The 16511-nt window shown below is 37.2% G+C and overlaps 1 protein-coding gene across 13 annotated transcripts in view; it reads right to left on the minus strand.

Annotated features, from left to right (window-relative positions):
- The window catches only part of DMD (dystrophin), a 2022811-nt gene that overhangs the window by 1279287 nt on the left and 727013 nt on the right, over nucleotides 1-16511 (minus strand). For all 13 annotated transcript variants that reach the window (XM_047843142.1, XM_047843144.1, XM_047843153.1 and 10 more), the window contains one exon: nucleotides 5289-5459. In XM_047843142.1, coding sequence (XP_047699098.1) covers nucleotides 5289-5459 — 171 coding nt within the window. The remainder of the gene's footprint in view (nucleotides 1-5288; nucleotides 5460-16511) is intronic.

The following is a 16511-nucleotide window of genomic DNA, read 5'->3' on the forward strand; positions in this document are numbered from 1 at the left end:
CCTGTCTATCATATACTTTCTTCCCCACAAGATTCCGGTTAGATCCCTATTAGAAGATGAATCAAAATAAATCCAATGGTGACTATAATAACTTCCGTTAATTTAGGTTTAACTAGAATTTGGAGTCAGAAAGAAAAAAAATATCATCAGAACATAACAGCACTTTAATCAGAATGGTGTGCAAAGCAGTCTACACGTGGGTATGTATTTGTGGTGTGCTCTCTTTCTTTCAAATATAAATGTGTGTGTATGTGTGTATACACATGCCTACACAGAGAGAGAGAGACACACACACACATATAAAACAAGAAACAAGTATTTCAGTACTATGTTCAAAAATATCCCATACTCTAGAATTGAAATCATTTATAAATTACTCAGATGGATGAGTAATATTGAAATCAGTGCAATTATCATTGTTTAAATCGAAAGATAATTGATATAAAAGTCTTATTTTTTTGTTTTTTTTTTATTTTTTTTAACATTTATTTATTTTTGAGACAGAGAGGGAAGAGAGAGAGGGAGACACAGAATCGGAAACGGGCTCCAGGCTCTGAGCCATCAGCCCAGAGCCCGACGCGGGGCTCGAACTCACGGACCGCGAGATCGTGACCTGAGCTGAAGTCGGACGCTTAACCGACTGCGCCACCCAGGCGCCCCTAAAAAAGTCTTCTTAATGCTACATCCAGGACCGTATTTTGACAAAAGAAAGTTCTATTCAGTAACTGAACACATACGACAGAAAGAGAATAGCAGCCTCTGCTAGGAAGGAGGCTACCTGGTACTCAGCCATACCTTTTTGCTCTTCTCAGGTCGAAGTTAAATGGTTTCACAGAATATCGACATCACACAAGGCTACTTTGTTACCATTGTGGATCATGACAACAATACCACTATATTCCATAGCCATGTTAGAATACGTACAAAATATAAACACTGTCCAAACCACACAAACCCAAACACTTCCCGGTCCCCATTAATATGACTCTGTGCTGCTTCTTTATCAATTCTACTGCCAAATTTACTCTAGTATTCCTTCATTCCAGGACGGATTTATTAAGCTACCAATCACAGAGTTATTCCCAGGCAGTGACAACATGCAATCCAAAGCAAAGCTCTTCAACTCTCCCTCAAATCATTTCTCCCTCAAATCGTTTAACACCAGCCCAAATCCTACCACAGGTTCTAATATTCTCTGACTCCTACAACCAAGTTAGGTCCATATAATTGGACAAGTTGGGTTTATTACAGAAGTCCTTTCACTGGTTGAAGGCTGTTGGGGGAATGCTAATTTCATCCTAGTGAGGCCTGACACATAGGTGGGAAAGGTGGGATTCAGGAAGCACAAAAAGCCCTTACATAAAGAAGAACAGGTTCTGGCAGGGGGAAGCTGGACCTACATGCAGGGTAGTGAGTGAGAGTAAGGGGATATGGACAAAAAATGGACAAGCTCAGCTATAACACAATCCCTCTATGCTTTTGGATTTACTCCCATAATGCCTTAAAAGTATACAATACGATGACAAATCCAAGTTGTTTTGAATACTAAATGATTGCCTTCATTGATTTTAATTTATTTCATTGAAAATTTTAGCTGAAAATTCTCCAATCTGTTTTTGCTATTACTGACCATGAGCTTTGTGTCTATACAAACCGTATTTTGACTACAGTAATTTTAGCATTACAGACAATTCTGACAACATTAATCACTTCGTATATGCTGCTCTGGGCCATGACAGACATGCTGTAGGTGCTACTTTGGTGGTTCTTTAACAAAACCTTGCAGAATATTCAACATGAGAAAAGCGAGTTTCAAAGTGTTTAGGAAAGTCATCCTGGAATCTACATCTTCTTTCTTCTAGTTTATGTTAAGCCCATCTCAAATCCTCCACGAAATGAAGAAGCATGCTGTGCAGTATCCAATGAATGCAATTACATTTCATTCAAGTTACACACAACCCATACAACTACAAAAAACACAGGATGAGAAACATTTCTTTCTTCCTTTGTAGGCTTGCATAAATTCTTTCTTAAACAAGCTTAGAAGCAGGGAAACATTCACAGGAGAAAAGGTGGTAAAATTTTTCCGCCAGAAGAAAAGGTAGAAAACTAAATAATGGTTGGTAAATTTAGGTAAAATCCTCATCAGAAATTATGTTTTTTCCTCCCTTTGTTTCCATGAACCTAACCATCATATGCTCAGACACCTTTCATTGCCAGTATCTCAAATCGGTGGTTCTCAAAATATGGTTCCTTGAAACCACTTTGGAACTTGGTCCCTGGCATCACCTGACAATGTGTTCAAAATAAAAATTCTCAGGTTTTCCTCCAGACTTACTGAATCAGAACTTATGAGGTGGGGCCTAAAAGTCTGTGTCTGAGCAAGTCCTTTAGGTGAACGTGATGCTCACTCAGTTGTAAGAATCACAGTTCTAGTCTGTTACACATACGACAACAGTAAATACATCTTTGTAATTCTGGGAAGCACAAGGACTGGGGTTACGAAAGTGTAGTTAAAAAAATATATAAAGAAGAAAACGTTGAAAGTGAAATATCAGAGATTTTTTTAAAGGTTTAATATAAAGGTTTACCATTTAGACATTGTAGAACTCCAAAAGAATTTTGAAGTCAGGTGTTGTTTATCAAACACTCCCCTAGGTTCTTTTATGTTAATTAAAAGGTTTTATTTATAGGGGCGAAAAGAAGTTACGAAAACAGCACTATCATTTTCATTAAAGCACAGGAAATAGCATAAATACACGGAAGGACACCTCCACTTTTTCCCTGAGTAAATAAGGGAGAGACATCTGAGTAGGTCTGCCAGTCTCTTTTGACAATGAAGACAAATGTGCTCTCAAAGTGAGCATAGGAGGAAGACCGGACAAGGTACCATCACTACCCTCTAACTAGTGAAACAGACCTGAAGGGATTACCTTGATTGGCAGGCAAAAAAAAAAAAAAAAAAAAAAAAAAGCAAACAAACGAGAAAATGCATCTTCTTGCCAACTCCCTTGGCTGTTGTTGTCATAGGCTGCCCAAGCGTTTCCTTTTTCCAGTATCACCCCCATACTGGACCGATATGGTAGCTAGATCAGTTATTTCAACAAGTAAATCAAAGTGGACTAATTGGGTTTCTCGTATCGAGAACTGTGTGTAAAAGTTTTAAATATCACACAGTCTGCTCTGTAGCACTGGAAAAAAAAAAGGATCTGGTTAGCCAGATAGGCAAACTGTTCAAGGGGAGAGGGAAGAGGGCCAAAAGAGGGACAGAGCCAAAGAAAGGAACTGGGAGAAGTACAGCAGCTGCACACAAGCTCACTGCTGATTATCTACTTAGGGATCTGGGGCAGTGGCTACATAATATTAGAGGAGACTGTGGAAACAGCCAGGAGGGGATTGAAATGTGAGAGGAAAGCAAACAGGGATGCACATGACTTGAAAAGTAAACAAAACAAAAGAAAAAACAATGTCTTGGAATCACTTGGGATGGGATGGCATGGGTGGGAATTAAATATATTCTTTACTCTTAGTTCTCCCACAGATAAAGCCTGTGACTATGACTACATTATTCAACCTACGTGAAGATTTCAGTTTTTGGATCACCAGAGGCCAAGTGTGGACTATTTTGTTTCCAAAGAATCTTCTAGCTCTCACCATCTATTATGATATAATTTCCCTAAGAATTAATTAATGTTTTTTTTTGCTTATATGAATAAGTGATACGTAGTATTATTAGATTAGAACAATTTTGTAGCTTTTAATACCCTGAAAACTATCACGGTTTACCCAAATATAGTCTTATATCCTTATATGTTTTAATTTTACTTTGTACATGTGACAAAAACTACATAATCTAGTGATATTTAAACATATCAGTTGTGATGTATTTTCTACCTATAATAACTATTCACCGACTTATATAAATTATATAATAAAGTATATGTAATTAATTTCTTACCATGCAGCATCGATGACAATAATAACGGTAATAATAATTACTTTGTTATGGGTGTCTATTTTTTGCCTGACATTGCTTGAGAACTTTCCTATTTCGTCTTTATAACAGTACTGAATAGCAGGCACTTTGATACCTAATCCACAAATGAGGGGGTCAAGCCCACTGGGTTTAGGAAACTCAACCATGTTTACCAACAGTTGGCAAGGGAACAAACCAGATTTTAAACACAACTGTCTGTCTCCATAATGATTTTTTTTCTCATGAGGCCATGAGCCAAATATTTATTAATATTTAATGTAGGCTCATGTGGTTAAATGATGTGTTACTGCTAGTACAGAAAGATAACAATTATCATTATAGTTACAAATCACTGGAGGCCCACTCTGAGTCAGGCAATTTACTTACATGCAAGTTTCAACTCTCAGTACATACATTCACATTAGAAAATGACATGGTGGAAGACTCTAAAATACAGAGAACAAACCGGGGATTGCTAGGTAGGGTGTTGGTGGGGGGATGGGCTAATGGGTGACAGGTATTAAGAAGGGCATTTGTTGGGATGAGCACTGTGTATTGTATGTAAAGTGACAAATCACTGGGTTCTACTCCTGTAACAAATACTGCACTGTATGTTAACTAACTGGAATCTATATAGATAAATTTAAAATTAAAAAAATCATATGTAAAACTTTAAAATTAAAAAAAAAAAAGAAACGAAAATGACATGGTGCAGACATGACAAAGTAGAGATCTCTGAGTTTTCCAAGGCCACTGCATAGATTCTACTTCAGGCCTCACTTCCCAGTCCCTGCTACATACTACTTTCCCTGGTCCTAAATCAACATAAATTTTTATGCTACTGTTTCAGAAGAAGTCCATGTAAACTCAGTGCTTTTTATTCACATTAAAAGCCATCTGTTAAAGCACTTAGCATCCAAATTCTTAGAACCCCCCTTTAAAAATTAACACAGGTTGTTAACTACATTTTCAACTGTCACTGCATTAAGACTTGATATATTTTCAATTTGAATTTTCATCACTGGAAACAGCTAATGTGACAAGCTGATTCCAATATCTTAATACTATATAATTTCATGGGGAAAATGTTCCTTACGTTGATAGCCAATATTTATATTTTGACCACAATGCATTAAAAGAAATAAATGTTTCAGAATCCATAATGTGTACTGAACTTGAAGCTGAATTCATTAAAAATAAACCTCCACTATTAAGCCAAGGAAAGAACAGACAGTGCAGAATCACAATGTTAAGCAATGTTGCGTCTTTCTTTTTTTTCTTTCTTTGTTTCATTTTACTTGGTTTATTTTACCTTCATCTCTTCAACTGCAGTCTGTAATTCGTCTGGGGTTTTATATTCAAAATCTCTCTCTAGGTATTCTTCTTCAGCTTGCGTCATCCATTCGTGCATCTCTGACAGATCTTTCTGAAGACTTACAGTTTTATCCAAACCTCCCTTTAAAGCTTCCTTTCTGGCATAGACCTTCCATAAAACAAAGCAACAAGCAAAGCATGAATATGGAAAGTCACAAAACATTGTCATTATATTATTACTCAACAGTCTGTAAATAACTGAAAGTTTAGATAGAAAAGATGAAGTAACAAGTAAAAAAGCTTACATGAATGACGAAATAACTCATGGCGATTGGTTATACTTAATTTCACATTAGTGTTAAAATAAGATATAGCCATTTACTTGGCATACGTAATAAAATGAACATATTCCCCCTCTGACTATAATTTAGCTGTGTGTGGGGCTATGCTTTTCTGTGAATGAAGAATAGAGAAAAAGACTTTTTCATAATATGTCTCAGTTGGATACATAAATTTATTGGCACGGTTTCTAATGTTCATAAATCTGAGTCTATTCTTCCACTGTATTTTTTAATTTTTTTTTACTCTTCCACTTTAAAGAATGAATCATACAAAACACAGTGTACAAAAAGGGGTATGAATAATTGTAAATATTTATGCCTCCAACATGGAAGTACCCAAATATACAAAACAGTAACATACATAAAGAAACTCATTGATAATAATACAATAACAGTAGGGGACTTTAACAATGCACTTAGATCAGCTATGCAGAAAATCAACAAGGAAACTAGGGCTTTGAATGACACACTGGACAAGATGGATTTAACAGATATATTCAGAACATTCCATCCTAGAACAGCAGAATACACATTCTTTTCAACTGCACATGGGACACTCTCCAGAATAGAACACATACTAGGTCACAAATCTGGCCTCAACAAATACCAAAACACTGCGCCCATACCATGTATATTTTCTGACCACAAAGCTATGAAACTTGGGGTATGTGGGTGGCTCAGTCAGTTAAGCATCCAACTCTTGACTTCAGCTCAGGTCATGATCTCATGGGTTTGTGGGTTCAAGCCCCGCATCAGACTCCATGCTGGCAGTGTGGAGCCCGCTTGGGACTTTCTCCTTCCCTCTCTCTCTTTGCCCCTTCCCCACTTGTGCTCTCCTTCACTCTCAAAATATAAATAAATAAATAATTTGTTAAAAAAGCAATGAAACTTGAAGTCAACCACAAGAAAAAATTTGGAAAGACCAAAAATACATGGAGGTTAAAGAATATCCTGCTAAAGAATGAATGGGCTAACTGAGAAATTAAAGAAGACAGGAAAAAAAATACATAGAAATAAATGAAAATGAAAACACAATGATCCAAAACCTTTGGGATGCAGCCTAAGCAGTCATAAGAGGCAAGTATTTTAGCAATACTAGCATACCTCAAGAGGTAAGAAAAATCTCAAATACACAACCTAACCTTACACTTAATGGAGCTAAGGAAAGAACAAATGAAGCCTAAAGCGAGAAGAAGGGAAATAATAAAGATAAGAGCAGAAATAAATGGTATAGAAACAAAAAAAAAACCCCATAGAACAGATCAATGAAATTAGGATCTGGTTCTATGAAAGAAATAATAAGATTGATAACCCCCTAGGCAAACTTTATCAAAAAGAAAAGAGAAAGGACTCCAAATCACAAATGAGAAAGGAAATATCACACCACCACAGAAATACAAAGTGGCACGAACACTGTTCATTTCAGCTTTGAAGGTAGCAACATATTAGAAACAAATCCAAATGTGCTTCCACGGAGAGTAAGTTAAATAAATTGTGAGATACACACACACACACACACACACACACACACACACACACACAATGGGATACTATCTAGCACCAATACATCTGTACTGAAGTGAAAGTTGTTTAGTATATAATTTCAAGATTAAAAAGCAGGTTGCAAAACATTATGTGTGGTAATAGGAGACTTGTGATTTTAAATCTTCATAGATTCCTGAAGTACTAATTTTTAGAGAAGAATGTATTACTTATTAACCAGAAAAACAGCAAAACTTTAAATATCTAAAATAAAATTGCGAATGCTAATCACTTGTTACAAAGTACCCTGTTGTACCACACTGAGGGAAAAATTTTAATTTGGTACTAGAATGATTATATGTTGTGTCTCTTTTACTTAAAAAAAGGAACTCTACTCCAATGTCATCAATTCTTTCCCGTGAAATTAAGTAGAGTTCTATCTTTCAAGTAATGTAATTTTAATTGAACAGTCTTAACATATAATTGATAATTTTAGTATAATAACGCTTTTATGTAATCTACCAAATACTAAATATGTGCAGAACCATATTAATTTTCCTTATTCTTTACAACCATCTTAATCCTAATATAATGATATTAAAACAACTTTCAGTTCTTTACTCTCCTTGGTGATCCACTGAAATGTAAATAATTGCTTCACTGTGACACAGCTAGAACAGTATGCCTAACAGTTATACTAATTAAAGTATAAAGACTATTTACATAATCAATGAGCCTATAATCAGTGTAAGTAAACAGGTTGCTCAATTTCTACTTAGATCATCTGCTATAATCTTTTCAGGAAGTTGGCAAAGTGACAATATTAGAATGACTAATGGAACTTAGCCAAAGACTTATAGTAAAAACAAACAAACAACAAACAAACACACACACACACACACATGCTATTAAACTAAACCAGAAGAAAGAAATCAGGACTGATTTTTTTTAAGGAAAACAAGGCAGGAAGTCATTCTGAGGTGACAGCACAAATGTACTGGAAAGAACATCAGCTTTGGAATCAGGATACCTGGACTCAATCAGTAGCAAGTTAAGTGAACCTGAAGACAACACCTCATTTTTCTTTATCTCTGCTCTATAACTAATCTAACAGTTGGACCACACGATTTCCAAGGTCTTTTCAAAGCTTAACATTCCATAGTTCTATGCCTGATCAGACAGACATATTAATTTTTTTGTTTCATATTTTAGAAGGGTCTATAAAAAGGTACAGGCAATTTTTCCCTTACCTTTGTCATACTAGTGATGCAAACATTCTAGCCTGAAAGTGTGCAATCTACCCCCACAGTTTAAGATGACGTTGCCACAACTAAGTACAGAACAGAAAGTTCTTCATATTTCCCTGTTCTAGAATTCCTGAACGCAACATTCAGCATTGCCCTTCCTCACTTCACTACCTGCCCTCCACCCCCGGCTCTATTTACATATAATTGACATATAACCTTTTATAAGTTTAAGGTATGCAATGTGATGATTTTATAAATATACACACTGTGAAACAATTACCACAATAGGATTAGTTAACACTTCCATTACCTCACATGATTCCCATTTTTTTTTCTTTTCATGGTAAGAACATTTAAGATCCACTCTCTTACCAACTTACAAGCATATAATGCAGTATTGTTAACTATAGTTACCTGGCTATACATTAGATCTCAAGAACTTATTCACTGTATAACTAGAAGTTTATAAGATTAGATTGAAATCTCTCCATTTGCCCCACCCCCAGCCCTGACAACCACCACCACTACTCTATTCTACAGTTTATCTTTTTTAGATTCCTCATAGAAAATTGTACACTGTTTGGTCTTCTCTGACTCATTTCACGTAGCACAATGCCCTCAAAGTTCATTCAAGTTTTTGCAAAGTGCACAATTTCCTTTCTCATGTCTGAATAATACTCCATTGTAGGTATATATGTAATTACGTATGTACGTGTATACACACACATATATGTGTATGTACACCATATCTTCTTTATACAGTCATCCAGTGCCAAACATTAAGGTTGTTCCAGATCTTGACTTTTGTGAATAATACTGTAATGAACGTGGGGGTGCAGATACCTCTTTGAGATTCTGATTTCATTTCCGTTGGAACTATATGCAGAAGTGGGACTGCTGGATAAGATAGCTCTAGTTTTAATCTTTTTGAGGAATCTCCATATTGTTTTCCATAGTGGTCACACTAATTTACATCCCCATCAACAGTGCACAAGGGTTCCTGTTTTTCCACATGCTCATCAACACTGGCTCTCTCTTGCCTTTTTTGATGACAGCCATTCTAACAGATGTGAGGTCATGTTTCACTGTGGTTTTGATTTGCATTTCCCTGATTAGGGATGCTGAGCATTTTTTCATGTAACTTTTGGCCATTTGTATGTCTTCTTTGGAAAGAGCATCTATTCAGTTTCTCTCCCCATTTTTAAACCAGATTGTGTTTTGCTGAGTTGTACAAGTTCCTTGTATATTTTAGCTAATGACCCCTTATCAGATACACAGTTTGAAAATATTTCCTCCCATTCTGTAGGCTCTCTTTTAATTTTGCTGATTGTTACTTCTGAGGTGCAGATGCTTTTCAGTTTGATGTAGTTCCATTTATTTTTCTTTTGGTGCTTGTGTGTTGGTGTCATATCCAAAAAATCCCTGCCAAGATAAACGTCAAAGAACTTTCTCCCTGTGTTTTCCTCTAAGGGTTTCATGGTTTCAGGTATTTTAAGTCTTTAACACATCTTGTCTTAATTTTTGTGGTGTGAGTTACAAATCTAATCACATTCTTCTGTGTGTGATTATCCAGTTTTCCAAATACCACTTATTGAAGAGATCTTATCCTTTTCCTGTTGAGTAAGTCTGACTCCTTCATCAAATATTAGCTGACTGTATACATGAAGGTTTATTTCTGGGTGGTCAATTCTCTTCCACTTCTTTATGTGTCTATTTGTACACCAATGTCATACTGTTTCTATTGCTAGAGCCTTGTAATTTGGTTTGAAATGAGAAGTATGATGCCTCTGTCGTTCTTTCTCAGGATGGCTTTGGTCATTTGGGGTCTTTTGAGGTTCCACATAAATTTTAGGACAGTTTGTTCTATTTCTGAGAAAAATGTCATTGGATTTTTTTAAATTAATGTTTATTTATTTTTGAGGGGGGGGGGGTGCAGAGAGACAGAGACAGAGAGAGAATCCAAAGAAGGCTTCAGGCTCTGAGTTGTCAGTACAGAGCCTGACACAGGGCTCAAACTCACAAACCACAAGATCAGGACCTAAGCCGAAGTCGGATGCTCAACCAACTGAGCCAGCGAGGTGCCCCTGTCGTCAGAGTTCAATAGGGATTGCAATGACTCTATAAATGGCTTTGGGTAGGATGAACATTTTAACAATATTAAGTCTTCTGACCCATGAACACAGGATATCTTTCCATTTATTTGTATTTTCTTCAATTTCTTTAATCAAATCCTATAGTTTGCGTAGTATAGATCTTTCACCTCCTTGGTTAAGCTTGTTCCTTTTGTTTTTGATACTATCACAAACAGGATTGTTTTATTTCTTTTTCAAACATTTTGTTGTTAGTGTATAGAAATATAACTGATTTCCATATAGTTCTATACAATGATTTTGTATACTGCAACTTGACTGAATTTGTTTATTAATTACAACAGTATTTTGGTGGAGTCTTCATGACTTTCTATATATAAGAACACATCACCTAAAAATAGACAGTTTTATTCATTCCCTTCTGATTTGGATGCCTTTCTTTTTCTTTCCTAACTATGTTGGCTAGGATTTCCAGTACTGTGTTAAACAGGAGTGGTAAGAGTGGGCACCCTCATCTTGCTCCTGATCTTCGAGAAAAAGCTTTCTGCTTTGCACTACCCAGTAGGACCCTGGCTGAAAAGTTGTCATATATGGTTTCTATTATGTTCTGGGGCATTCCTTTTATACTGAATTTATTAAGTTTTTTCATGAAAGTTTGTTGAACTTTGTCAATTGTGTCAAAATTTTTTTCTGCATCTATTTAGATGATATTTTTAAATCTTTCATTCTATTAATGCAGTATATCACAGCATGTAGTATATTTTCATATATTTTCATGTTACCAATTAACATCCTTTAATTTCAGCTTGATCTCCTTTCAGCAGGTGTTCTAAGGCAGGCCTAGTGGTAATGAACTTTCTCAAATTTTGTATGTCTGTCAAAGCCTTTATCTCTTCTTCATTTTTGAAAGACTACTTTGCCAGATAGTGTATTATTGGTTAGCATTTTTTTCTTTTTATTAAAGTTTGTTTATTTGAAAGAGAGATCACAGTAGGAGAGGGGCAGAGAGAGGGAGGGGGACAGAAAGAATCCCAACCAGGCTCCACACTGTGAGCACAGAACCTGACAGATGTGGGGCTCAAACACATGAACTGCAAGATTATGACCTGAGCTGAATGAAGGTGGACGCTTAATGAAATGAGCCACCCCGGGGCTCCAGCAATTTTTTTCTTTCATCACTTTGAATGTATCTTCCCAATATCTCCTGGCCTGTAAGGTTTTGGCTGAGAAATCGGAAGAAAATCTTATGACGTTCCCTTGTAGGCAAAAAATGTGAAAATAAGTACAGGGAACCTCATTTAAAATGGAGTCAGGAAGACCTGAAGAGAAAGCTGTCACAAATGTACCACCCCCCTTGCAGCCTACATAACCATCAGGAAGAAGGAAGCTCTCTTCTTACCCCAGGAACAATATGCTAACTAATGCCTATAGTCAAGGAGAAACCGCTATAACCTTAAACTCTTTTCTTCTCCAAAAACCTTTTGTTCAAAACAACCTTCCCCAATTTCTCCCTAAAACCTATTAGCAGCTGACCTTGCTTTTGTCTCTTCAGACTTGCTATGGTTTGCCATAGTTTAATTGTCCCAAATTGCATCTCCTCTACTATTCCCAAATAAATTCATTTTGCTAAAAAAAAAGGGGGGGGGGACTAATTTATTTTTAATGTCTCTTGGGGAATATGTTTTTGAGTTGAATTTTTTTGGTGGCCTATAAGCCTCCAAGATTTAGATGGTCAAATCTCTTTCCAGATTTGAAAAGCTTGCAGCCATAATTTCCATAAATAAGTTCTCTGCCCCCTTCAACTTGATCCATTCTACTGCTAATGCTCTTTATTACATTTTCTGTTTCTTTCATTGTATTCTTCTGCTCTCAGATTTGTGTATTTTTATGATTTCTGTTTCTTTTTTTAAAAATTTTCATTTTGTTCATTTATTACTTTCTTAATTTAATTGAATAGTCTTTATTTTCCTACAGCTCATTGAGTTTCCTTTGAAAAACTATTTTGAAGTATTTATCAGATAAGCTGCAGATATCCTTATCTTTGAGATTGGTTACTGGAAAATTATTATGATCCTTTGGTGGTGTTGTGATTCCTTGACTGTCCATGTGCCTTGAAGCGTGGCAACACTGTCTTTGCATTCACAGTAAAAGTCAGCTCCTCCAGTCTTTACTATCTGCCTTCAGAAGATAAATACCTTCTGTCAACCTTGTTAGGGATTCTGAGGCTATCTGAGGCTTCTATGAATATGAATGTTCCACAATTCTTGTTCCCTACTGTGGGAGAATTCTTACCCTTATATGGCTTCCCTTCATCCTGCAAAAACCATACTAGGTATTGACAGCCTCCCTTTTGCTTTCCCGAGAGTGGGGCTAAATGTTCAGGTGTGTGGTCTCTCCAAGACTTGCAGATTTAGACCAACCTTCTGTGCATGCTCATTAGCATCCTACAAAAGCTCACCCTTGTCACCAGCCAGAGTATGCACAGGGAGCCAGCCAAAGGGTGGGGATGCAAGTGGGTGTGGCATGAAGGGCAGTCGTGGTGCTGTGGGAAGTTGGAGAAAACACTGACCCCAGTGGCTGGTAGGCAGAACTCCTGATGGAGTCAGTGATATTCTTACCATCCGTGTACTTGTAATATAGTTTCCAGCCCTGGTTGCTGTTCTCCCAGCTGCTCACTACCCCAAACTGGTGGAGCTCTGTACTGTGGATGAAGGACAGAGAAATGTTCTTCTTTGTTTAACACCCCCGCATGGCTGTGAAGCTGGGCACTCACTCCCATGGTCTCACTTTTCTGCACAGGAGAAACCAGGGTTCTGGTAAGAGCTCTCTTGGCACTGACCTGTGTCATCTTGGAGAAGGAATGATGCAGGTAAAGTCAGACCTTTCCTCAAACCTCTCCAATGCATCCAGTCTCAGATTTTTTTGGTTTCAAGAGTATATTTGATCTTCTCCACTTGACTCTTGGACCTACAAAATGGCTCCACTTTCTGTGGGTGGTTTTCTAAGTCAGTGTTCTCCAGGGGCTATCAGACCATGGCTGAAAATGGCTGGAGAAGGTTCATGGACTACTGCAAGGTCAACAGGCAGTAGACCCTATGGAGAGGGTGAGAATCCTCCCAAGTACCTTGGCATATGGTGCTGGATCATACACCATCCACAAAGGCACAGGGAGACAAGAAGACTTGACTTAAGAGTTTGGGCTTGGATAAATGGAAAGATGAAGTTTCATTTATTCTTCCAGGATGACTACTAGAATAGGAAACTGAGGAGTATATAAGGAATTTGGGTCAGATGCTAGATTTAATGTATCTATGCATCAATACAGAGGTATTGAGTCAGAAGATGGATATACAGATCTAGGATTTAGGAAAAAGTCCAAATTATAACAAAATTGTGGAAGCAATAACTTACACGTAACATTTAAAGCCATAAAGCTGAATGAGTTTACCTAGAGATTTAGTGGTGATAAGGAACAGAAGAAGTCCAAAGATGGAGCCCTAGAATGATTTCAAGTTTAGAGGTCAAGGCAAAGGAACCACTAAAGGTATTTATAGTGGTCATGGAAACTGAAGGCAAACTAAGAAAGAACCAAGAGAAAAAGATGATAGAGAAGCCAATCAAACAAAGATAAAGAGTAAATAATGGATTTAATGATGTGAATTCACTAGTGACTGTGACAAAAATTGCTTCAGTGAGTGGTGAGGATGAAAACTTGATTAGGGGGCATTCAAGACAGAACAGGACGAGTGGTATGGAAAGAGTTTCTCTAAAGAACAAAAATGGAGAAGTGGCTGGAGGGAATGTGAAGCAAAGGTTTTTGTTTGTTTGTTTGTTTTAGACTTTATTTTTATGTAATCTCTACACCCAATGTGGGGCTAGAACTTACAACCCCAAGATCAAGAGTCACACATTTCACTGACTGATCCAGCCAGGCACCCCAAGGGGGTGTCTTTTTTAATGATAGGAAACATTACAAAATAATTTCCTACTGATGGAAATGATCTAGTAGAGGAAAGAAATACATTTTTTTCTTTAAAAGTTTATTTATTAATTTTGAGAGAGAGAGAGAGAGCGTGAGAGTGAGCATTCAAGCGGGGTAGGGGCTAACAGAGAGGGAGAGAGTGAGATTTCCAAGCAGGCTCCACAGTCTCATTGCAGAGCCCGATGCGGGGTTTGAGATCACGAACCACAAGTTCATGATGTAAGTCAAAAATCAAGAGGCAGACACTTACCTGACTAAGCCACCTACACACCCTGAAATATACTGCTGATGTAGGTGGTAGGGGATGTTTAACAGGTGACTTAATATCTGTGCTGAAAAAAGAGGATGGTATGCAACATATAAGTGGAAAGGCTCATCTTACATAGGAGAATACACAGGTCACTCATGTTAACAATGGGAAAACAGAGTCGTTAACTAACGTGCAAGTCAGTGGGAGTAGATGCAAGCTCCCTTCTAAATGTTTCTATTTTTTTCATTGAAACACAAAGCTAGTTAACTGCCATACAGGAAGGAGAGAAGAAGAACTGGCAGAGATCTGCAAAAAGAAATTTGTGAAATACTCATCAGAGGGGTGGGGCTGTGAATGGATATGAATAATGCAGTAAGATTACCAATAACCACCAAGGGGCTATTTAAAGTTTGCACTCATGATTTCCAAATGAGACTAGCCAGTTATGATATGTGTTTTCCTCCAGCCATGTTCATCCTTCCTGGTACTGGCACAGCATCAACTGAAAAATGGATCTGATCTGACCTTATATCCATGTAGGATACTGTCACATGGATATAATATAGAAAGACAGGAGAGGACAGGAGAGTTGAGGGAAAACACAAGGGGTGCTTTTAATGATGGATTATAGAATCAACTTTGAGTAAGGAATGGCCAAGACAAGATTAAATGCTTTTCTAATGAGAAGCTGGTAAGATCACTGCATTATGCATTCCATTAGGAAGGAAGAATTTTTGAGGTTGGATTACTGAGGGAATGAGCTGGAAATTAAGGTGCTGATGGTTGCAGAGTAGGGTACCTGAGGTTGAAATTATGGAGAAGTATCTGGTAATGACAATGTTTAGGTAACGGGGCTGAGACCGGGTAGCTAAGGTAGAATAGAAGACACAATCATTAGAGGAGCTTTCAAGGTAGTGAAGGCTGGAAGAATCGTCCAAGAAAATATTGAAATCAGGAAGAATTATGACAGTAATGACAGTAAGTCCGTTGCTAAAATATTCAAGAAATAAGGAAGAGTGACTGAGGGATCTGTGGATGATTGTACCCAAAATATGCATTGAATGAGAAAAAGACAGTGATTTGCAACTTATGACAATGACATCCTTCTAATCTCTAGACCCAGTGTTTCTTGGTAACTACTATAAATTTAGAGCTGCTAATTAAAAAAATATATATTTATGCACTAATTATTTAGAAATGACACGTGTTTTATAATTTTATATATGCAGGTTTATGTCTATTTTATGTCTGCTTATTTTATTTACCACGCATGTACATAGTGGTTACTCTGTGCTAGGTACTCGTCTACATACTTTACAAGATTAACTCATTTGATCAATATTATAAAATTCTTATGAAGTAGGCATTAATATCATCACATTCTCAATACCGGGAAACTGAAGCAGGGAGAGATTAAGCAACTTTTCCAGTACCACACACGTAGGTTATGGTGGGGGCAAGATCTAAACTGAGGCGATATGGTTCCAGAGCTCCTGGTCTTACTATGTTTGCTCTGAAACCATGAGAAATCCTTCTCCATCCTTAAGAGTTTTTGATTTTATCAGCCAAGCATTTCAGGGAAGTGAGCCTCGGAAATCTTTTCACTGTGAGATGGGAGTTACCTTATATAAATGACATCTCTGTCTTTATTATTTTTTTTAATTTTTTTTCAACGTTTTTATTTATTTTTGGGACAGAGAGAGAGACAGAGCATGAACGGGGGAGAGGCAGAGAGAGAGGGAGACACAGAATCGGAAACAGGCTCCAGGCTCCGAGCCATCAGCCCAGAGCCTGACGCGGGGCTCGAACTCACGGACCGCAAGATCGTG

This window comes from Prionailurus viverrinus, chromosome X (assembly GCF_022837055.1).
Source record: "Prionailurus viverrinus isolate Anna chromosome X, UM_Priviv_1.0, whole genome shotgun sequence".
In the NCBI taxonomy this organism is placed as follows: domain Eukaryota; kingdom Metazoa; phylum Chordata; class Mammalia; order Carnivora; family Felidae; genus Prionailurus; species Prionailurus viverrinus.